This window comes from Sebastes umbrosus, chromosome 2 (genome assembly GCF_015220745.1).
Source record: "Sebastes umbrosus isolate fSebUmb1 chromosome 2, fSebUmb1.pri, whole genome shotgun sequence".
Classification (NCBI taxonomy): Eukaryota; Metazoa; Chordata; class Actinopteri; order Perciformes; family Sebastidae; genus Sebastes; species Sebastes umbrosus.
The window spans coordinates 5,674,076-5,699,342 of record NC_051270.1 but is presented as its reverse complement, the minus strand read 5'-3'; the positions used below and the strand labels follow the sequence as shown (position 1 = coordinate 5,699,342).

General features: G+C 40.0%; 1 protein-coding gene across 6 annotated transcripts in view; it reads right to left on the bottom strand.

Moving 5' to 3' along the window:
- The window catches only part of dpy19l3 (dpy-19 like C-mannosyltransferase 3), a 59,183-nt gene extending 34,925 nt beyond the window's left edge, over positions 1-24,258 (bottom strand). The window contains exons 1-9 of one of the 6 annotated variants that reach the window (XM_037757141.1): positions 24,053-24,258; positions 23,246-23,420; positions 20,394-20,521; positions 8,970-9,060; positions 5,650-5,771; positions 4,911-5,056; positions 2,720-2,843; positions 2,459-2,593; positions 917-1,048 (exon numbers count right to left, since the gene is read on the bottom strand). In XM_037757141.1, the coding sequence (XP_037613069.1) occupies positions 917-1,048; positions 2,459-2,593; positions 2,720-2,843; positions 4,911-5,056; positions 5,650-5,771; positions 8,970-9,060; positions 20,394-20,521; positions 23,246-23,366 (999 nt within the window). In that variant the 5' untranslated portion in view covers positions 23,367-23,420; positions 24,053-24,258. Of the gene's footprint in view, positions 1-916; positions 1,049-2,458; positions 2,594-2,719; positions 2,844-4,910; positions 5,057-5,649; positions 5,772-8,969; positions 9,061-11,925; positions 12,881-20,393; positions 20,522-23,245; positions 23,422-23,855; positions 24,014-24,052 lie in introns of those variants that run through there. The other 5 variants (XM_037757165.1, XM_037757133.1, XM_037757147.1 and 2 more) reach the window with 5 other exon arrangements.
- Positions 24,259-25,267: the final 1,009 nt, after the last annotated feature.

Genomic DNA, 25,267 nt, shown 5'->3' with positions numbered 1-25,267 from the left:
CAGTGTCCTCTCGTGATAATAAAGTCATCTTACAAAACTGATGCTTCTTTTATCTGACTAATGATGTTTGGCTGAGTACGAACACCAGCTTGCACATTAACCAGACGGCAGCCAAACGTTTCAATTTGGCCATTAATATTAATCAGCTACAGCTGATTGAATTTGCTGTCGAAGAAGTTTTTCATTTAAGCCAGTGAATTGTGATTAAAACAGAAAAGTTCAATCTGTTGTCTGGGAAATTAAGAGTTGATACGCTGCAGTCTTTTTTATTACAATATCAATATATATTTTAATGTTTGGACTTTGGAGGATATTAAGTCATTCCAAGCCAATAGGTAAAGTGCAAGTGGAGTTGCAAGTGGAGTCTAAGATCATCAGATTCATAGGTCGAGACTGACTCGAGTCCACACCTCTAAAACATATTAGAATGGGTTATACATGCCCGTTTTTAATGAAACATTTCACAATAAGAGCATGTGCTACCGTATACAAATTATCTAAAGCCAGAAATTAAATCTTTTTTCTCCAATTTCTGGTTCTGAACCTCCCTCCATCTGCGTCTCCATTCCACTTTCATCCTGTCACATTAAATGTTTCTGTAATTGTTACTGTGATAAGATCTGATTTGACTAAATTACATTTAGACCTGACAGGAAAACGTGTCTCCGGCATACAAATTGGAATTATCTTCTGCGAAAACAGACTGCAACACGGGCTTGTTCACGCCGTGCAGGTTAATCTTCCATCTGTGTTTTGTAAACAAGCTACCGCAACTGTCTGGATATTTCTCTGTGTGACTTTGATACACTAACAGTGTTATATTCCCAGGTCCTGCCGTTTCTCATTTCGAACTCTCCCTTGTATTCTCTGTATTGATCTCTCTCTCACACACACACACACACACGCACGCACTAACCTGGCAGTGTCTGATGAAGAGCGCGGCTACGATGAAGCTCAGGACCAGTGATCCCAGTATCATGGAGTTACAGAACTGGAGGAGCCACACGCTCAGCAGACTGCTCACTTGAACAAGGTACAGAGTGGTCACCTAGAGAAACACACACATAGTGCTGTGAATCGCAAGCCAGTGTCCTCCGTATCACATGACTTCAGACACCAACAGTATACTTCCTATAGTGTATAAATACCTGCAAACAGTGGCAAAAATACAAACAAATCTTTTTCAAGTGAGAAGTGAGAAGAAGTGGTGACCAAGTACTGAGGTTAAAGGACAAAAGCTATCAGAAGATAGAAAACCTTTTTTGACTTCAATGGGGCTGGGCAATATGGCAACATTCTTCTATCCTGATATAATTCATTTCATATCTCGATAACGATATCTATCACGAAATAGCATGTTTCCATGGAGGACGGAACCTGCCAAAATCTAAAATAAATGAATAAATATATAAATAAATAAATAAATATGTCATTAAATGTAGCAAATATATTATTAAAAATAAATGTAGCCATTAAATAATTGATAAAATGTGACACAAATGTATATCTGTTTTAATTTGTTTCTTTATTTATTGATTATTGTATTAATTCCCTTATTTATTTATTCTTCTGTTTAATTTTCCTGTATCTATGTATGTATAATCTTTATTAATTTTCAAATTAATTTATTCATTTTCATTTTTCATTTATTTTTTTCATTTATTATTATTTATTTATTTTTGCACTTATTTTTTATTCACTTTATATTTATTCTTAAATGTATGTATTTATTTATGTATTTTTTGCATCTATCTACTTATTTATGCACGATTTTCCCTTTGCATTTCACCCCTTATTTATGTCCCCAAACTTATTTATTTCTGTATTCTTTTCTTTATATATTTCTCTATGCATTTCAGCCTCATTACGAAAATGAGGGTGCTGTCACTCAACATTTGTCAACATGGGGTCACAGCATGTGTCATAAATACATAAATAAATAAATAAATAAATAAATAAATAAAAGGGACAATTAAGCAGCAGAGTAAATAAATAAGGGAATTAATACAAAGATAAATAAATAAAGAAGCAAATTAAAACAGATATATCAATTTATGTCACATCTTATTAATTAATTAATAGCTAGATTTATTTTCAATATTATTTTTGCTACATTTAATGACATATTAATTTTTTTATTTTGGCAGGTTCCGTCCTCCATAGTTTTCAGGTAATTCAATAAATAAATAGTGTAGATTAAATAACCACATGGTAAAGCCTATTTTTGTATACTCCTGTGTGAATTAAAGACTTGACACATGAGAAGAACTGAGTGTTTTTCTCATTTAATCGGATTTTCTGTCAAGTTTGAGTGTGCTTGTTATTATCAGTTTAGATATATTTCGATATATATGATTTCATTCCATTGAAAGATGATAAATTATCACATTGAATTCAGTTCTTATAATATATCCGTGGAGCTGACCCTTTAAGTATCTGGTCCTTCTTGGATGCGTACCTGTGTAGTTGTTAAGAAGTCGACACAGTCCAGGGTGTATATGATGAGAGCCTGAACAAGCAGGATGAACTGGTTGAACTGCCACGTCAGACAGAAACAGAACGTCGTCACGTACATCAACCACACCATCACCTTCTGAGGAGGGAAACACACACACACAAACACTTGTTTAAAGTGGAGCAGATGGGTTGAGTGTGCTAAGTCAAGGCCGATCTACCGTATGTAGTCAATAGCTTTGATTTAGTGTGGGTGTGTTTGTACCTGCTGTAAAGCGCTGAGCTGAGGCCTGAGGTAACAGGTGATAGCGGCGACCTGCAGCGCTAGGAAGGGCAAAGACCAGTTCTCTCTGAGAGAGATGGTGAACTCCACGCGAGTGGTATCTACCCTAATAGGACGGAGAGAGAGAGACATAGGTGGATGGTGGAAATCAATTTAAAATAATTCTGTCAAAATGTCCAACTCACAACAAATAACTCAACAATGTGAAACATGTCGCACTGTTTGCAACGTCCTGTGGATTGTTTGTTGATGAGGAATGAGTTAAAATAAAGCAGACTGGCTGGTCCAAGTGATGTCATAGTCTGTGATTTCCACTGCTGTTATACAGTCTGAATTCAGTGGGCACAAATGAGTTCCAGCCCGACCACAGGCCACACATTTAGCACGTCCAATAGTCCTTAACCCATTAAGTTCAACAGACTGAATCACTTACCACCCTCTTACTTCACTTATACCAAAATAAAAGCTTGAATAGTTGTAGTTGTAGCAACTCATCTGCCATCAATCTTTCCGTGTAACTGAAGGCAATTTACCACATGAAACTGAGTCCTTAACCCTGCTCACACTACATTTAAACACAGTTTAGGGGGACTTTATTTTGGAACAATTTCTTTCAACCATGACAGAAAATAAACCTCCATAAAAACTTTGCATGCACACCTGACATTAGAGAACTACAATCTATTACATTTGCCTTGTTCACAGATTTTTGCTGCTGAGGTGGTTCATTAAACTGACTTAGTGTATAAGAAATCATGATTCAGTGTGACCTTTCCTGCACTGCTGACCTCAACGATGACCTGCATAACCACGCTTAGGCTGTTAATTTGACTGCTCTTATATATATAAAGATCTGATGAAGGGCTGTTAGACCGAAAGCTCAAATAAAGTGTACGCCGCATAGATCCAAGTGTGCCGATATCACTTTTATCATATATATATATATATATAAAGACTTGAAAAGTGATGCAGAAAGATATAAATGTATTAAAAGATTATGACAGTAACTTTAAAAATGTCTTGATTTGATTTAGACTTCGAACCACAGCTTAGCGTGTTGAGAGCTGGAGGTTTATGATTTGGGGACACATGAATTTATACACATAGATGCAACTAAGGGATTACTACAAGGGAGACATCAAAACAGATTTCTCCACGGAAGTAAATAATGTGATCCAATTAATCATCAAAGCATACAAGGAAATACATAATCCCAGCATAACATCAAGGGTTGATCACTAATGATAAACACTAAAATAAAAAATTAAAAAAAATGAGAAATGGGAAAAATAACTAAAAAAACAGAGAGTTCAGATAGGGATGGAAATTAAAAATAAAATAAAATAAAAAATACACAAATTCACTGACAAGTAGAAATTTTCCTGAAAAAGAAATTAGATTCTTTTTTAAAAAAATCATACCCAAGGTTTAAAGTAATCAGTTAAACAGCACATACGTCATATATGTTGGAGAGAGTGTGGATCATTTGATGTTGATCACATATACTTGAAATGGCAGAACATGGCAGCTAAAGTGTTAACAACAAATACTAAGATCAGACATCTCTATGAGTTGTATGGTACTTTCTCTCTGTAAAATGTTAAAATACTACTAATAGCAAGAAAAAAAAATGTCATTACGACAGACAGGACTAACGGCTAATAACTGTTGAAGATGCATATCCTGAGATTAAGAGATGCACAACTGTACGGGTGATGCCAAAACTCTAGTCACTTAATTTTTCCTTTTCTAACTGTTATTTGTTTGGAATCAGTGAAGGTTGCAAAACAAAGGATGTAGGAAAGATTAGACAGTAGTGATTGTGCTCTAGGCAGTTAAACAAAAGCTTCTTGCTAATGTCATTCATTCATTAGCTCCGTTTGGGACTAGCGCTATTCATTGCACCCACGTAATTAATTCAGTTTTGTCTTATACTGTGAATTTTCACAAAGAATAGAATAATAAAACAGATTGGACTCAGTACAGAACTTAAGTAATACTGAACCAAACTCACAGAGGCACAAACATGGTAAAATGTAAGGGTTATTTTTGTCTTTTTTTTTTTCATTTTAAAGTTTTGTATCCCCTCCTGTCACATAAATAAGCAATGGTCGTTGCAGTGATATTGCAATTTAAAAAATGGTTTATACATGAACGCAGAGTTATTACCCACCTGTTGAGGATGTACCAGATCCCTGTGAGCGTGCCAGCCAGCCAGGAACCCGACAGGAGCCACGCTGTTAGGTACAGAGCGATCACGTACACAGCTTGGAGTGAGAACACTGTGTAAATGTAGAAATAAACTGGCTCCAGATAAGACTGGGCCGCACACACACACACACACACACACACACACACACACACACACAGAGACCATTAGTTCATTAGGGCTGTAAATGAACAGAGTTGACTGCAGTGACAGCGACTGACTCGGGCACTCAGGAACATTGTGGCATTTTCAAAGTTTGGTCTGATATTTCACTCGTTGGCATTCTTGTCACAGTGAGCTCTCTGAGGAAGCTAAGTAACTGTTTCTCAGTTAATTGATATGCCAATACGGAAACCTTTTCCTCCAGTGTGACAAGTGCGAGCGTGCCAAGCCGTGTCAGCTACAAAAGACCAAAAATGTAAAATGCCACAGCACCTCAAACACCTGACAGCCCTCCTAATATGGCTATCATTCAGAACAGTGCCAGGAAACTTGGTTAATAATAATGAAAATATTGGAGTGTGATATATATATATATATTTTTTTTTTTACATTTTTCACACAACGAGAATGCTTTATTTAAGAAATGACAAGTAAAGTCACCGACACAGTCAATCATTTTTGTAATCACGGCGGTCATTACTCTAATCTTTTGTGTTCTATGAGCCAATTGTAAACAGCTGACAGCTGAGTGATGTGGTACCTGTATGGGCAACAATCTGTAGAGAACACTGAGAAAGACCTCTTGGTAGATATTCATTCGCTGCAGGAGATTAATGGTCCTCTTGGATTCTGTCAAGTTGTCATGGATCAACTCTGAGAGCCCTGTGAACACACACACACACACACACGCACACGCACGCACACTTTGAAAATGCCACCATTTCTCCACGGTGACACAGACTGATAACAATTATTACTGTGGAGGAAGCGGGTATGATTCATGTTTCTCAAAAGCTCACTTTGCTCATTTACAGAGCGCAGCGCTGTTAAAGAACAATAAAAGTGTTGGAAATTTTCTGTCAACCCCCTGAAACCACAACCGATTGTTCAGCTGGAATTTAATTCCGTAATTGCTGAGAGCACAATGGATGTCTGAACCCGTCAGAGCATTCAGCCCTGGGAGCCCTCAAGCATCACTTCCTTTGCTCAATTAAAATAAGTAAGTACTGTTGCACTGCTTCTTCTCCCCAAAAATCTAAATATGTCAGGGTTTCCAGCAGTGTTTTATAGCACCCCGCCTCATCTGAAGGTAGCCTATAAGGCCTATAAATCTCCACTAACGTCGTAAAATTTATATTCTTTTTATGAAATAAAACATTAACCTTTCGGAGGGGGAAAAACAAGGAGCTATTTCACACAGCAAATGTCATAAATCCAATTGAGGGTGGCTATAGTTTAGGCTGACATTGACTAAATAATTGATCATGAGAGGAGATGCGTCAAGATCTGGCTGGTATATTACCTCTGCTAAACAAGTTCCTGCAGGAAATCCCGATACGGATGAGGAAGTTCTTCCAAAGAAGCTTTAAAGCCGCTATAGGCAATATTACAATTAAAATAAGACCCACGTTGTAACAAACCAGATTTCTCCTTTATCGTGGCATGCAAAACGACCGGTACTGACGTTATATGAGCACGGCGTAGACACGCTGGTGTCATAATTCCAAATTGGGCGCAGGGTGCAGTATCATTACTATGTATTTGGTTTGACTGGAACAAAGCGTGACACCAACCTCGCAGCAGAGGGCTGCAGTTTCTGCTGCAGGCTGGGAAGTGTCAGAACGATCACTGCTGTGTTCTTGATCCGTGTAAGACCATGAAAACCAGCACTGTTTTCCATAAATAACATACACATTACTACCCACACACACGACCCACTCCACTTCATTCATTCCTTTTTCATCTCTCTTTCAAACTGTCATTTTTGCTTTCTCCCTTTTCTTTCCTCCTTAACGTCCGTTCTCCTCCTTGATTCTTCTTCCCTATCTTAGCTCCTTTATCCTTCCCTTCTGTCCTTATACCTCTCCTCTCATCCATGCTTCTGTATATTTCGTTCCATTTTTCTATTCACGCCTCCTTCTGTCATTGCTTGCTTTCTCCCATTTCACTTTTTTTCCTTGCATACATCAATCTTGTATTTTCTCATTTCATTTCCTCTCCATTATGCCATCCCTGTATTTATCCCCTCCCTCCCGTACCCTTAAAACTGTCACTGTAGTTTCTGCACATCAAGTCATTCTGCTGACAGGAAAACGAAATGAATGCAGAGTGAGACAGAAAGGGAGGTCAGCCAGTTCTTCAACTGATTAGCCTACAGCTCAATTATTTGGCTTTGTGGAAAATTAGGCCTGTTTCCAACTAGGAATTTTACATGTTAATGGGAACAAATAATTAGACCACTTTCCCTCAGCCCAGACTGTGCGTCACGACAAACTGCAGGGATTTGTTTGGTCTGGTTGGAACATGGGAGGGAAAAAAAGTCTCTTTCTCCTTGTAAGGGTGGGAAGAGAGACAGCCGTCTGGTGTCTCTATCCGTGTAAGAAAGAATGTCAAGATTGGCTGTTTTGAGATATCATAAGACCATGTTGCAATAACTATAGTAGTTTCACAAAAATACTGTCCGTGGCAGATTCTATCAGCTGGAGCTCCCTTATTCAGCTCCATTAGTTGGTTGAAAACATAATCTCTGGCTGGCTTTTAGGGATTCTGGCTGACTCATTTTAAAGCGAGAATCCTGTAAAAGGGACTTTAATATGTGTTTTATAGCTAGATTAATGACATCATGCTAAAAGGTCAGGCTCCTCACCAGTTGATTATCCACATAGAAGACTAAATAAAGAAACAGCATTGTCCTGCCAGTGCAGAGGTAGTGTTATCCTAGTATTATAAATATGACAAAGAAAAATGTACGATCAGACTGTTACTTCATTCGCTGGCACACTTCTTTGTATTTTCAAACAGAATGTTTTCACTTCACAAAAGAAAAAGCTTTTAGGGTGAGAACGAACAAGTACATGTGTTTGGCAAATGTAACCCTTTCTCAGGTCACACTGACTGGAGTTGCAGGGATGTAAACATCCCCGAATCTAATAAAGAGCATGACAGAGCTGCTATAGCGTTAGCCTAAACTGAAGCATCCAGGACCGGCTTCCACACACTGACGTCTGGGCCCGTCAGTAAGCTAGTTGGCCAGACTTGCTAACATTTGCAGTTAAACTTACGTTAAATCAGATAAACCAGAGCCAGCCCCAGGCATAGGCGGTATAGGCGATTGTCAAGGGCCGCCATCCCTCTATAGGGGCGCCCCAAATGAGGGGAGGAAATAGATTCAAATTGTTTAACTTTGTTACTAATACTATTTTAATATTGTTATTTCCAAATATTACAAAAAAGCCCACAACAACATAAATATGAAGCCTAGTAAATCAGCCATGTTTTCTGGGTTGCCCGAAGCATCACCCTAATAAAGAGCTAGAGTTTTTACTCCCCTTCCTAATGGAAAGATTAAAGACTTTTCAGGTGTTTGGGGAATAACCTACAACATCATTTTGAGAAATACAGTTTTTCTTTTGAGTGTGATCTGCATGGCTTAATCTCAAAGACATAAAGCAGTTTCTGTGTATGAACACAATGATTGATGGTGGAATTGGCTGCGATGCAACGGGCACCAACTCAAATCTTGCCTAGAGCACCAAATTGGTCAGGGATAAACACACCAATCCATAATCCATTCCTTACACTTTTGCTCTTGTGTTTTTGGTTTTGTAAAATATGCCCCACTCTAAACAGTAGAACCCTGTGCACATTGCTTCAGCATGTGGAGAAAACCAAAGCTTGACAGGACTGCTGTACCTTGTTACGGTTACTTAGCGGTGATTAGACAATCACTGTTTGGGTGAGGGGGTTTAGCAAACAAGTCAATTACACTCAGAAAATCAAGGATGACATAAATGGACTGGCTGGTATTGGATAGTATATGCACAGAAAAAATGGCATCACCATAAACATAGTGTAATATACCTTCCTGTATGGACGGGGCCTGCAACATCTGCTTGTAGTAGGAGTAGTACAGTCCACACTCCGTCCGAAAGGAGATCTCCCGCTCCACTTCCTGAAAGCAAAAAGGGGGATTTTAGTTGCATGAAACCAAAGACTTCTGTTCTCTCTGAAATATGGAAAACAGATATCCTGGCAAAGCATGACAGAAACATGGAGAATAGAGGCAAAGCAGCTAATACACTCGTAATCCTCAACATTAACAATGAGACAGGTAACACAGTGTGTATGTGTGTGCTTAGACGATGTCTTCCCAAGAGATTTCCTGCTTGCCATGCATGATTACTGTTCCACTGGAGAGGTAAAAACAGAGAACAAACCAGCTGCAGAATATCAACTCAATCATCAATCTATCACATTCAGTTTGTAAATAGTTTTTACAGCTGTGCTGCTCGGCTTTAAAGAAATTCTTTAACTAGAGTGATATATTTCTTTGACATTTCGGCGATGTGATTTAACGGAAACTCTGCGGTATTTACTGTCCCTGCACAGTTGAATGTGGTCACGCTGAGCGAAATCTGCTTATTAAAAAGCATATTTAGACTATTATTACAGTGCCATTTGTGTCATCTTTTTTCCAGTAATGACTTGTGATTAAAATCTCATCCTTCATAAAAAGACCATCAAAAGAACTAATGGACATAAAAAAAACCTTAACAACTGATTCATTGACCAAATGACACTAAATGGAACAGCCCTGCTGATTTCCATTTGCATTAAAACTTGTCTGAAAAAGACACAAATCCACCATGAAGCTTTATTCAAATACATTTTGTACATAAAATGGACGATATTATAACCATCTTTTAATGTCCCTTTGAAGCCTGTAGACGGTTGACCCTTAAGGCCTCTACACACCGGGGGCGTTTTATTTGTGCGATTAATTTGCACGTTAATATATTTTTTCCGAACTGTTGTTTTTGTCCTGAGTACTTCCACAGAGAACGTGAATATTATGCGGCAAAAAAGCAACGTAATTTCACACCGTGCTTTCACACCGCGAATAAAGGCATCAACCAATCACATTGAGCGGAAGGGACATATTCAATACGTTCAACACCGAGGCTCTGTTGTCCGAAGACGGCAAACTGTATTACTCCTTTGAACCCTCAAAGGCAGCGCAGACCAGATCCACTCCTTCCATTCTTACCTTTCACAATAAAAGCCCTAGATATATACACTGCATAACTGTTTACCAGAGGCAAATTCACTCTAAGAAACTTAAATAGCTTACAGTAGTTTAGGCTTTACCATAATTTACCTCAGATAGAGTGCCAGACGCTGCTCTGGATCAATAGGATCCCGGTTTTGGCCTTTGCCTGAGCAAATCTATTCGAACCTTTTATTGAAAAATTGTTGCAAAGGTTGCAAATTTGCCTCGCTGCCGGTATGAAAAGTCTTGATGCAAAATATTTGTTTATAAAAAGGTGTATAAAGGCCTTTACAGCTAAATCTCATCATCTTAAATGGAACTGATGGCTGAGTTATATTAGCTTTGCTATTTAATTCCGGTCCTCGGTATCCTGCAGATCATCATACCCGGCCTGTAGTTACCTGACAGCAGGTGTTGCTTCTATAGCTTCAGGGAGGATAAACTACAACCGGGTAACTACACAGGAGTTCTCAGTGTCCCGGCGACCCAGACCGACGCAGGTGTTCCCACCAGCTAGTTCATTTAATTCACCTCCTGGTTTAAACCATTCGCTGATTAATTGAGTCAAAACCAGCAGGACTTTTAAGACCCGAGGCGCACAACAGAGAATCACTAGTTCATAACACAGAGTCCTAACATCTTATATACATATTTGTGTTTGGTACGCTGCTGGGCGGTACAACACACAGGAAGAAATGATGAACCCTTTCACTAAAAACAGAGACTGGCACTGTGAACACAGTGTGAAAACAATGTTGATAGAAAACAAAGTGAGTTTTCACCCTTATGACCCTCCACAGCCACCGTACATTAATGAGGCTTCTTTCTGGGACATAGTGGGCATGTACAAGCTATGCTTGACTGACATCTTCCTGACTCTATGATTCAATCACAGTGTTGCACCTATTAGGCTGAGGAAATATACACCTTTTAAGTTTGCTAACTATTCCTATCACAGTATTAGTAGACTTGATTTTATTGAAGAATAGCCACTAACAAAGCTAATTGTGTGATAAACACATTTCATTTCCTATAAATTCTTCACAATAAAAGTCCCCATGAGGTATGAGGTACTTATCCATAGTCCATGTATTACCTACAGTAGATGACGGTCGGCACGCCTCCAGTTTGGAGAAACAGGCAGGAGTACCAGCATGGGAGCAAAGCAAAGTACTGCTGTTGACAACGTTTTTTAGCCACCTAAAAGAAAGGCCCACCTAAAAAAAAAATCGCTATATAGGTGTACACTTTCTTTAGAATATTTTCCGATGGTGAACTGAACTGATAGTGAAACGTATCTAAACTGTTTTTGTCATCTGAGACGGCTGGCTTTGAAGAGAGCATAGATAAGTTTCATTTTCCGTTCAGTCCCCCGTCTGATCCCTTACTTTTAGGTGGCTAAAATATTTTTTGCTGCTGGCCCCGTCCACAGCACTATCCTGCTTTGCTCCCATGCTGGTACTCCTGTCTGTTTCTCCAAACTGGAGGCGTGCCGACCGTCAGCTACTGTGAAAACCTCATACCACCACACTTTAAAAACACCCAAACTATCCCTCTAACTGAGGCCCAGCAGGATGCTTATTTAAGTCACCAGACAAACTCCTACTGTGCGCTGAGATTGGACAGCTGAGGGGTGTGACAGTTTTTATTTGCGCCATGTTACCGACTGAACCCCTGGAACTTATACTGCAGGCTTGTTACTGTGAGCGAGAGCTCGTCTGTGACGTGCATCAAAGTTTCAAATTAACACAGTGTAATAACTCCTACCGTGAGCTGAGAGAACCACAGCAGATTCTCGTGTATGGCGTTGACGCACCAGGCCTGAGTCAGTGCCAGCAGCCCGGCTAATAACAGCCCGGCTGCCATGGAAACGCACTGTCGCCAAGGCCACCGGGGTAGAATGCCTGAACCGGAACAAGCGCCGGATCCTCTGAGCGGAGAAATCTCCCCCGTACCCTCCTGTGTGGCGTTGGACCTTTCCGTCCCCCGCGTCACGTTACCGCCGCATCTCCCTTCAGCCGGTGCGTCTTTCTCATCCCCATCATTATGTTGTAGCTTACTCAGCTTAACTCTCTTACGGAGCTCCATTGCCTGAGAAGACGGAGATTATCAATACAGTCTTGGATCCTTTGATGAGCTGAATTCAGGTAGATAAACAGCATGCTCCTGGGCTGAGCTATAGAACTGATCCAAATCCATTACTGCAATAAATGTAAATGCGGTGTGTTTTTCTTTTCTTGAAGTCGGTCCAAATAAATTAGCTTTTTAATCGCTTCGAGTTCCTTGCCAAAGGAAATATGCAAAAAGCTTTCTCCGAGGGAATGAGCAGCTAGTTTCCTTCCCAATCCTTCTTTTGAGTTTTTGCTCGAGGCAAAACAAGCCTTGGCTTTTCACCAAGAACTCTGATGAGATGGCTAATCCGCAGTTTAAATTAAGGTCAAAGAGAATAGGCCTAGTTAACAAGTTCACACATTGCTCATTACCCTGAAAGACAGTTCACTTCTCAGGAGGCACTGATCCTCTTCTCTCTGTTTCTCTCTGTTACCATTTCCTCTTTGTGGCTCTTTGAATAAGTTGGGTGCTTGAAGAATCCAAGCGAGGGTCCGTCCAGCGTTGGCCTCGCATCGTATTCCCTCTGCTTTATGCCGTCCAGAACTCAAACAAGGAACTCAACAAATCAGCTACTACGTATGAAAGAGGAGAGCAACACTGAGCCACAGCAAGTCTCCGAACAACAGGCTGGGCTGTAGATAAACTGGAGCAGCCAGAGGGAGGGAAAGAAAAGAAGAGTCACTACTGGTGACCTCTTGTCTATAAAAACACACAGGAAAAGAATAAGATGGGGGGCGAGTGGGGGGGGAAGGGGGTGGGGACAAGCGAGGGAAACATGTTGGAACATCGTTCGGAAAAATGTGGGGAACATTTGTCAGAGGGGTTTGTGGATCTGGAACCGACGTCAAGCTGTGAGCGCACGTCTGAAATAACTCTGCACTAGGACCGACGTGGACAGCTTCCCACCTGATGGATTCAAGAAGCCAGATTGAGCCAGCTGTCTCACTTCATATACGTGGACTGGTGATAATAAGTATTGGAAGTGTGTGTGTGAGGAAGAGAAAGAGAGAGAGAGAGAGTGTGAAGAACTTAATAAACCCTCCAGACCCTTTAACCTGAGGCTAACACCGCTCTCTGCAACACAATGGATGAGGATGCCACATGTGAGATTATTAAAACCAGTCCCCTTTCTGTTCAACAAAAGCTTTCTCCACAGACCGCCAGCATTCTGATACCATCAGTCACGTAGGGTCAGGTCAGACCGCAACAAAACCGCAAAGTACAAACAGCGAGCGGGCAGGACTCCCCAAACTCACAAATTACTTTCCAGCATGTTTCACGGTCCTTTTCCATCCTACTTGACCTGAACACCCTTAAGACAGCATGTGTGCGTGTGTGTGTGTGTGTGTGTGTGAGTGGAAAAGGGAAAGTGAGAGAGACAGACAGTGGATCTCTAAGGGCAGGAAACAAAATGCGTAATCTCAACTAGCTGAGGGAGCAACAGTAAGCAGTTCAAGGTAAGGTCAGACTGTAGCCACGAGCGTCTGAGCAGCATGTTGGCTGTACATTTTACACTATTTGCTGTGGCTTGGAAAAGTGCTGGAAAAGTGTTTTTTCGCTGGACAATCTTGCACATGCTGCAGGTGGACTTGTATTTAGGTTCACACTAAACCGGCTAAATATGAACATGAATCTTTTTCCTTCCATTTTGGTCCTTCGTCCCCGCCACCTCAAAACTGAGCTTTAAAACGGTCTCCAGAGTCAGACACATCGGGGGAATGTGTACTAGTAAAGTTAAGAAGACAGTAATAGATCCATCATGTCAACATTTTATCTTCCGTCTCTGCAATTGCAAAATAAACAGAACAAATATGCCGTTCAAATATAAAAAAAGTAAGCTAACCGGAATATGCTCTTGCACAAATTTGATTGGCAAATGCAGCGCCTTGCCGCATGATGAGAGCTGTGCTAATGTCTGTCTGAACTAAGGACGGGAAATTATACGATTTTGTCGATACCGCTTCCGTTATCGATCCCTCTCAAGGCTCCAGAAAAATATTTTTCACCAACGCCCCGGAACCGTCCAGAAAAATTATTTCAACCGGCCCGATATCAGTTTAAACTGCCAAAAATAAAAAAATGCCTTTGATATTTAATCTATAGTGGACACACAATTCAAATGATTAGGAAATAAATGATTGTGTTTTTATTTAAATATTTGCTTTGATTAAAAAAAAAACCTTGGCATTAGTAGTTTTAATGATGTATTATAAGCTGCTTAGAGCTAGAATTAAGAAGTTAAACAGGGTCATGATTCCCTCTCTACTGTCTATTTTATATTGCTGTGAAAACATCTCCTACAAACAACTGGATTTATTAAGTTTCTTGCCAAAAAATCCTTTTTATAAGATTACATTTGAACACATCATGATAATGTTAGAATGTACATTCTCCTATTCAATTTTTTTTTTTCATTTTAACTGAACATAGTTTGAACGCATCATGTAATCATACATGTAATTTAGCCAGGCAGGACAGTGCTGCTCATCGGCTACTAAACATTACTAGCTCTCCTTCTGCCGATTTCAACCTGGATTTGTTGTTCACAATGTTGCATTATCAGGTTAGTTTTGTATCAAGTGTTGGAAGAAGAGATTTAGCTGTTAACTAATTGCTTGGGCATTTTGCTTTTTTTTTGTTTTCACATGTAAACAGCATTTTCAGATTTAGCCGGCTCCGTGTGAACGCAGCCTTAAAACAGAGGCTTTGATAGCATTAACAGGAGGAAACACTACACACACACATGCACACCCACATATGCGTGCAATGTGCGATGATGTCAGCCAGGAGCCCACTTATGTGGGAACATTTCAGGGAAATGTTCGCCAGGTCTGTAAAGTGACTTGCATTTATTATGAATGAAAGCATCTGTCTGCCTCTTCTCTTCACACACACACACAGACAGACAAAAAAAAAACAGCACAGAACCAAAAAATATGTCCGTACGGAATCCGCTCAATTAACTCCAACGTGCTGCTCTGTCTCTCTGTGACAAAAACTCACAAATTATCCTCTGCAGATTGCCTCTATGTGGGTCATTTCACATTTGCATGAGAAACAGATGAAGCACCTGGCTGGTGCTGCGAGTTACAGATGAGACAAATTCTCGAAGTCGAAGATTTTAGAGGGTCTGTCTGCTCAGTTGTTTTGTTTCATTCCCCGCTCTGTGTCTTCACTAAAAGGAAAGCCTGTTCTGTAATTAGGATAATGCTGCCACAAAATCTGAACCAATATGTACAAATAAAACTCTGCTATCCGCTATGGTCACTAGTTTTAACTCATCACTCCTCGAGGGCAGAGAACAACTTCCACCAAACTGTAGCCGTGTTTCCATTCAATTGTCAAGCAAACTTTAAGCAAACTTTTGAAATGTTGCAAAAAAAGAAATGTGATTTAGGCTGTTTCCATCAACTGGTTTGGAGCGAATAAACTGAAGTTGGTGCTATAGGCTGCATGGCTGTAATCCACAAGTAAACAGAGAAGAATAAGTAAAGGTTGCGAACCCGAAAAAAGTCGGCTTGGCCATCTAACCATATACGATATAAGAAATAGAGAGAGGTCTTCAGGAATTGGTTTCAGTTGGGCAAGTTTCAACTTCATGTCAGCTAGTATTGGCCACGTTTCATGTTGTCCGGAGACAAAGACAAGCATTCACACATTATGGGAATATTCAAGAAGACGCAGACAGCAGAAACAGTCCATTTAGCGTTTCAACAAAGGCAAAAACCACCTCAAGCAAGGGTAAAAAACTTTTCGCAACTGAGGGAGTTTTATAAAATTTTGCCATTTCCATACAGTTTTTCTAATGCAATACTTAAATATGCAAAAAAAAAAATGAGAGCTATCAAAGTTAACGCAATAATAATGTGTTAACGCGTTTTAACGCCAGTAATTCCTTTAACGCAATTTGTGATTTTTAGGTTGTAGCGGCTCAGTTTTAAAGTATCATATGAAACTGGAAACCCTAAGGGATCCATTGTTAGGAAGGAGGCTAAATAATGCTCCAAAATTAAGCTAAATTTTGGTGAGGAAAAACGGACATGGCCATTTTCAAAGGGGACCCTTGACCTCTGACCTCAAGATATGTGAATGAAAATAGGTTCTATGGGTACCCACGAGTCTCCTCCCCTTTACAGACATGCCCACTTTATGATAATCACATGTAAATACCTACACAACGAACATGGCTTGACATTAACACTTGCCCAGGGCAAGTAAACTCTGTGTCCAGGCAAGTGGAATGCTTCATGCAGACTTCTGTGATCCAAACATTTCCAATAACTCCAGAGCGTTGAGTACAAAAGTAAAAATCTATTGAAAAAAAGATAGATGTAATCATTTCCAAAATTCACAACATGTTTTTATCTGATGGAATATTCTGCTTCAGTCTATATTTGTTGACGTTTAGCCTTTCAAAAACTACATTTTCACTGCGGTCAAAAAACTGCTCTCCCGCAGGGAGGCACGCACTGACAAGTTACATTCATTAAAGAAAGGCTAACTCATTTAATCCGATGAATCACTTTATTCAAATTGAGGTACTTGTTTGAGGATTTTTTTTTAGGGTGAAATATGAAATATGATGATTTGAAGCTTTATTCGAAAACCTCAATAGAAGCTTTGAAAAAAAAAAAAATGTATATTCAGTACAGCCCTACAAACCACACAACATGAGACTAAAACAGTCCACACAAAGTGACCTGCATTCCTTTCCTCGGTTGACTCATTCATCCACCAAAACAAATGACTATTACTGCACCGCTAAATTAGGCAAAAACCAAAAGAAAAGATGTAAATGAACACCGTTCATTTATTCATTTACATGTTGCCCCACTTATGAATGACAGAGCAATCTGTTCTGCCATGTCAACCACACCAAAGTCTGCTATGTATATCTCAGTCTGAACCAGAGTGTTGGTGAAGCTTTGGAAGGGGGATTTAAAAATGACATCATATCTGGCAGGGCACAATGTTCTGTTTCCGTACAACCCTGAACAGACTCTAAAAAGGTCTGTGTAACCACCAGTCGCCCCGGTGTTTCAGGACTTCATGTGGTTCATTTAACAGCCTCGAAAATCAATCCGCTGCAGCGCATGGAAAAACAATCATCACATTTCAGGATGAAGTGTTCGGAACATGTTTTTAACAGAGAACACTGGATGATAGGATGTGTCTGATTGGCACTTAAGTTGGCGTTAGGTTTCCTCTTGAGATAAGCAAAAAATGCTTGTGGATTTTTTTTTCCACCTTTTAAATGTTAAAACCGGGAGACATTTTCCATCTGTAAATATCCACATGTGTGATGTGCTTGATGGATATTACACATGGATGTCAAATCCTTAGATAACCTCCATACAAAAGTGTCAGATACATCAATCTGGCCATCTCCGCTGCTTCTTAACAAGGGCCTCATAAAAGACATAAAAGGGTCCATGTGTTAAACATCCCCAGATCTTCTTCTTGGCCTGGCACAAACTCAGTGGCAATAGCTGGTGTTAAACTGTCAGTGAGACATACAGCCAGTAGGTTTACAGTCCTTCCTAAACCACTGACACATCTACATATTATAGATTATGGCAGCGGTTTCCGGCCTCCCTTAGGGGGGTGCGCCAGATTTTGTCTGCTCTGAGGTTGTCAAAATTAGATTTGCACATGTATGAATAAAACCATAATAACACTTGCTGGATAATTTATACAAACATCTGTATATAAAACTATTTGAAAAGATGTTTTCTTTGCTACTTAGTACGCCACATTCTGTTTAAACCTGGTATTTCTGTGCAGTTGCAGATAAAGATCAAAATTAGACTCGTGTGATCCAAACTTTTCCAATAATTACAAAACGTAAGTCCAAAATTCACAACATGTTTTTAATCAAACAAAATATTCTGCTTCAATCCATATTTGTTGGTGTTTAGCCACAGTCAATCACCTTTAAAGTGAGGATTTTGTTTGAGGATTTGCACATTTTTTAAGGGTGATGTCATCAGAAATATGGGTGAGGAGGTGCAGCTTTTCTTAGATACAAGTAGGGGGGAGCTTCAAGGAAAACAGGTTGGGAACCACTGCATTATGGTACAAGATCAGTGGACAAAGGGCTTTGCATCAAGTCATCACATATTGGGCCTCATGCAGCAACATTCTCTTAAATCAAAAAATAAGAGAAGTCAACTCCAGATGCACCAAACATTCTTCACCATCCAAATCTGCTCTTACCCAGGTGTGCTGAACAATAAATCCCACCTGATCATAACTATATAAGGGCCTGTATAAGCATACAATAGGTAACGTCCCCTAAACACTATTTAAAGGCAGGTGTTGTGCTGAGTGCAAATACTCTGGCACATGCCCAAGAATTAGAGAGATGCCACCAAAAAAAGGACTTCAGCAGTAATAAAATCAAGTTACTGTTAAATAAACTTAAACAAAGAAGACATGTGATATTCCAGAGCATCAGTACTGGTGTTACAGGAAAATCAAAAAGCATCTAAGAGCAGTATGTAAGCCATTCAGAAGCTGAACACACGCAATACCATCCAGGGGCTTTTATAGTCTTAATTGGGATCAATGCACCAATAGTATGTCTTTAATAATCCAATGATTATAATTACTCTAAACATATAATACTTTAATAATACTAAATATAAAACTTGTTATGTTCCTCAAATTTAAAACTTGTGTTTCGTTGCATTGTACAAATAATTTGTGAAAATAAGATGTTTTTTTCTAATCTTGGTAAGAGTGCTCACAACCACTCGTAAAATGTTCTCTTACTTAAGAGAAGACGAAAAATAATTCCCAGAAATCAATGGGTACTAACAAAACAAGAACAAATTGTAGATCATCATCATCATCATCATCATCATCATCATGTAACATTAACATTGACAAAGAGACCCTTGTCAACATGGTCAAACATTCATTTGGATGTAGAAAATGAGGAGACTTCCAACAACCGTGCCCTACCTTACTAGTTGTCTGTTTGAACCCTACAGGGTTCCTGACGCCTCTCTGACAACACCTGCTGGTTTTTATGAGGGTCCAGGTCAGAAGGTGGTGTTTAGTTTTCTATGAACTGTGGGCTTGTAAAGTCCTTTGAGACTTTAACAGTGAATAAGGGCTCCAAATGAACTTGAACTTGACATGTTGCTTAAATGTATCATCCACACACACATTGACATGCCTGACACGGAGGCCCTTTATTAAAAATGTATCGTCTAGTGATGTGATATGCCTACAATATTTTTTTTTTTTTTAGTCTGATAACAAATTCATGTTGTTGCAGGATACTGACAACTTGGAGGAACTTGAACAGCTCGTAGTGGCAATTACTGTGATCACAAAGGCCGGACCTTCTACAAGCGACAGCCCAAAGGACATTGGGATTGTTATTGAGGGCGTGGAAGACATCGCAGGACTTGAAGGTATTGCCAGGGATTGCTCTGTCCTCCCTGGCTTGACCTAGACACTGAATCTCCATTATCCCAGGCAGCTGAAGTATAAGTCTGAGGTATTCCAAAAATTTTTCTTGGAACGAGATGCTTCAAAAAACTGTCAAACAAAGTCCAGTCCTCCAAGAGCAAAACGTCTGCCTTGAAATGAGACTGTGATCGCAGCGCACACTTTAAAGTAGTCAGTACACAATGTTCAACTTCTGCAGAGTTTGAGAAGTGCACATTTGAAAGTGCCAAGTTTGTAAGTTCAAAGATTACCAAGTTGTAAAGAGTATGAAGGTTTTTTTACGATTGTTTCTTTGATTGAAGTAGTTGACGAGGCGCTGATTGTGTATTCTCTTTTTGAATATTTAATTAATTTAACTTGTTTTAAATTTTTAAAATTTCCAAGTTTCTGTTTTTCATATCAACTCAATATTTTTGCTTAAGTGTTGATTCCTTTTTTTGTTTTCTATTTGAATCTACTCATATTAAATGGATAACTATAAAGGGACTCATTTAATTTATATGAACTCAATACCGAACAGATTTTTATTGAGTAGATATGCTGTATCTTTTCTTACAGTGTAGGTGCACCTCCTCACTGGCACTTCACTAGCAGCACCAACATCAATGTTAAGGGGGAAAAAATGACTTGACCTAAAGATGGTAACAGTGGCGGGCCTTTACCTTTATGTTGGAGAACCACAGGTCGTTCTCATGCAGTGTGGCCATGTAGATACAGCACAGCAGGCCGAGACCAACAGACACAGACCAACCAACCGATGTCCAGATTATTGCTCCCCATGACCAATCACCTGCAGGAACATTAACATATCAGGAAGTTATTGCTGTCAAGTAAAATGTTTAAGAACTTTTAAAAACAGACAACATTACATGATTATTGGTGACTTAGTGACGGTAGTTTTGGTATTATGCTAATGTCGAGCTGGTTGCTTGCTAGCTAGCAGAAGCTCCCGGCAAGTTGAGTAAACAAGCGGTCTGAAAGAGACGGCAGAGGAGGAGAGACATGTGATCAGAGAGGGGAGAGGACGAGAGACGGGGAGACAGTCAGCTGCAACTGGACTGCCTGTCGGTGGGTTCTTTCAGTGCCACCAGCAAAGACAAACAGATCTTATTTTTTCATTTAAATGCTTGCATTTGTCATGTTTGTTATATAATTGTTCATTAGAGTAATAATCCATTCAGTAAACCAGCTTTAACTTGGTTGACTGTTTCACTTCCACTTTAAAATGACAGCACCCCCCTCAGTGGTTAGGGGTAGGGATAAGGGATGGTTCAGGTTTAGGTTGGGGTAAACACATATCGACAGGGAAACACAGTATTTAACACAACACCGTCCCTCATATAGAAAGGGGGAGACATAATATTTTTTCAAATCTGAGGATAACTGCACACATTTTCAGACGGTCTCTCCTGGAGGGCATTCATAGCGTTGCATTTGGTTGTTCAAATGAAAAGTGACAGAAATAGTGAAGCACATTCACAATGGCTGCATTTTGTTAAAATGTTGCCCTAAGCCGTGTCACTGAGTCATCATGACAACATCAGGTTTGCTCATTGGATACTAAATATAACAGGTTACTTGTAATATCAATGGTATTCATTTCAATAAATGAAAATGCAAATGCTGTAAAAAAAAAAAGATTCAATTCATTATGACTGATGTCTTCTGAGGATTTTTGTTTTCTTCTGTCCTCAGTCTCCGTCTTTCACGGCCCGAGGAGTCAACCGTTCTCATGATATCACAGAATAGTGTGCTTCAACATGGCGGCGCTCATCTTGCCACAAAAGCTACACGAAAGATCGCTTCTTTTTTTCTTTTAAAAGGGATTGTTTGTAACTTCTTACACGTAGAAATCATTGCGGGTCGGTGTCCCATGCGCGTTCGCGTGTGGCTGCGCTGTTCAGACAAGACTCCAACACAAACTACACGGAAGCACCAAAACCACTAAGTTCTATCTAGTGAAGCCCGTCTTGTAAAACAGTGTTGGTCGCGGTCGGAGGACGCGGGGGAGACCATAGCTTTGGTCTACAGGTTTCCCGTGTCTTGTGAAGTGACGGGGCTCCGGAGCGAGAAACGTTATCGTCTCCGACCAAAACTCTGGTGTCTCCCCTGTTCCCTCCAGCCGCTGTCGGGAGGCTGAAGCAGGAAAAGCCAACACTAGGATCAGCATTGATTCATGGAGAGACCTTGGTCTGGTCAGCTAACATTACTGCCAAGCAGCTGAAATATAGAGTGACATTGTGGTTTTAGCTGACGTGTGTCGCCTCACTGTTTTGAGCGATGCTCCTTCATGTCTATGTAGAGCGAGCACAAGCGCGAGCCCGACGCTGACTTTCGTTGACTTAACGGCCACAGGTGTCGCTGTTAACCAGCAATTTCTGATTCTTACAAACAGTCCCTTTAAATAAAAATACAATAATTAATTTCATAATCATTTGAATTTTGTGTTTGCAAAATTACCACTATATATGCAATAACAAAGTAAAAGGATAACATTTTTAATTTTTGCCAGTTATAACTGACACCGGGCGGGTTGAAATGATTTTTGCGGACGGTTACGGGGCGGTGGTGAAAAACATTTGTCTGGAGCCTTACCTGTATGTTCTCTTTTTCCACCCAACAATTTATCAAGATTTGATCAGGCAATCATGGAAATATAGAGTGATATTGTGGATTTAGCTGACGTGTATCACCTCACTGTTTTGAGCGATGCTCGTTCATGTCTATGTAGAGCAAACACAAGCGCGAGCAACAGGACGCTGACTTTCGTTGACTTAACGGCCACAGGTGTCGCTGTTAACAAGCAATTTCTGATTCTTACACATAGTCCCTTTAAATGCTGACATTTGTCATGTTTGTTATATATCTGCTCATTAGAGTGGAAATCCATTTAGTAAACCAGCTTTAACTTGGTTGACTGATTCACTTCCCCTTTAAAGCTGAAGTAGGCGATATTGGAGCATATGTGATTAAAAAAAAGTTATTTTTATAAAACGGTCGCTATATCGTGACAGTAGTACATGAAACAGGTAACCTGAAAAAAATCATATTCTTCTGTGTCCTCCAGTGCTCCTAACAGCATCTGCAAGATTTCACAGACCGGAGGAAAACAAGCAGTAAGAGCTGATCTGAGGTCTGCTGTCCAGCTGCCGTCTATGAGAGACGGCTGTCAATCACTCGCGAATCTGGTGAAGGAACGCCAAGTCCGGTCACATGACCGGAGCACAGCCAATAGGAACACTCTCTCTCTGAAATGACCTGTGATTGGTCAAAGTCTCCCGTCACGGGCTCGATTTGTTTAAGCCTGACAACAGAACCATGAGGAGGTGCAGAAGTCTAGTTTTCTCTCAGAACACTTGAATTACAATATCCTGAAAGTTTATTATGGAATTTTTGCCCAATGATGCCAAAACATACTGCCTACTGCCACTTTAACCAGAAGAGTGTGTTTATGAAAAGGATGCATGGTGGCATTTCATTAAAACCCCACTGAGAGAGCTTCCCTTACACTCACCGTGCAGGATCTTGTCTGGATGATGATGATCGGTGCAACAGTTGGACTGTTGGGACTGAAACTCTGAACCAAGAGGAGGCTCCTTCCCCTTGCTGCCCTTCCTCTGACGCAGAGCTGTCATGTTGAAAACACTGCAACCACCAGACACAGTGGAGGGGAGGTTTGTGTCTTGTGTCTGATCATCACACACACACACACACACACACAGACACAGAGATCATGATTAACACATGCCAATATGCACTATGCACACACACACACACACACATACACAGACACAGAGATCATGATTAACACATGCCAGTATGCACTATGCACACACATGCACTACTCCTGCAATCTGGAGCACAAAGCAAACAACAACCCTGCAGCCCTCTCACTGTCTGTCTGTCTGTCTGTCTGTCTGTCTGTCTGCAGCCATTCATTCATTCATGCATTCATTCATTCATTCAGTGTGTGATAGATAGATGGGGTTGGACAGCAGCAGGCCTGCTTGCAGCTGCATTTCCTGCTCACGTCGCAGCCACAGAATGACGTGAAACATCAGCTCCCATCTACCATCACACAGACAGACACACATCACCATGCATCCATCCTATAATAACAGCACCGTGCTGAAGGCTGCAGATGGAAGGCTATACGTCACACATTAACATGAAGTAGGGATAGTAGCAGTGATGCAAACACCATAAAGTAGCAGATTTTAACTCCTATTGTGTCTAATGAATGCACATTTTTGCATAAAGGAGCGCTCCTGTTATGGACGCCACATTTTCTTTCTTGTCTTGACAGCAACAAAAGCCTCACCCTCCTCCTCCTCCTGGTAGGATGGTCCGACAGCTCCTCTACCTCCCTCTCTCTCTCTATTCCTCCCTGCCTCTCTGTCTCCCTCCTCGCTCTTTCATTGTTCCTCTCCTCTTTTAGTTAGGATGCATCGGTCAGCTTCATCACACCACCGCAGCAGCTGGGTGGTTCAACCAGCACGGGGACAATATACCGGAACACAACAAGAGCCTGCCTTCAAAATAAAAGACGCATTGCATTTTTGTGCAAGGCTGCAGGAGATGTGCTGCTGGAGGAAACAGACATGATCTCAATTCAATTCAATTTGCTTTATTGGCATGACTGTCAGGTGAACAATATTGCCAAAGCGTCAATTAAATAATAAATAAAAATAAAAAAAGAACAAAATAAAAACAAAAACATATGTATACATATATACAATTCATTAAGCAAATTATAATTGTCATGGGAATTCTGGAAAATATTCCAAGATGAGTCCTAATGAACGTTGAAATCAAGATCTCAAACAGATGAAATGTCTTTGTTGTATTTTATTCTTGCAAGAAGAGGCACTGGTTATACAGAGTCACACAAAGTCTGCAGAAGATTATTACAATGTGATTATATAGAAATTTACAACAGGGACTGTGAGGAAAAGGAGTTGTTTTACACAGATAAGGAGTTGTTTTACTCAGACAGCGTCCCAGTAAAAGTCAACACTCAGTACTTTCCCACTACATGAGACGAAGAGCACACAGACAGTAACTTTCCACTGTTGCATAAAGAGACATCACTACATACAATGTCATTTTCCATTAAACAATATATAGATATTTAAAAAGAACATGCATGTAAATGGAAGAAAACAATAAAAAAAGTAATTAATGTTTGTTCTGTCAATAAAACAAACAAACAAATAAAAAACAATTAATAACAATATATTGCAATATCAAAGGATAAATGTAAAAAACAACAAAAAAAACATGAAGTAGAGGAGTAAATAAAAGGCAGAGTGTGAGTTACATCTATTATGTGTTGTTGTGGTTGTCTCTTAGGCTGTGACATGCACTGATCTCTCTGGGTGTGTTAAAGCTTCAGTAGACAACATTTTTTGTTTTTGCATTATTGGGCTAAAAATTCCATAATAATCTTTCAGCATATTGTCATTTCAAGTGTTCTGAGAGAAAACTAGACTTCTGCACCTCCTCATGGCTCTGTTTTCAGGCTTTAAAACATCTA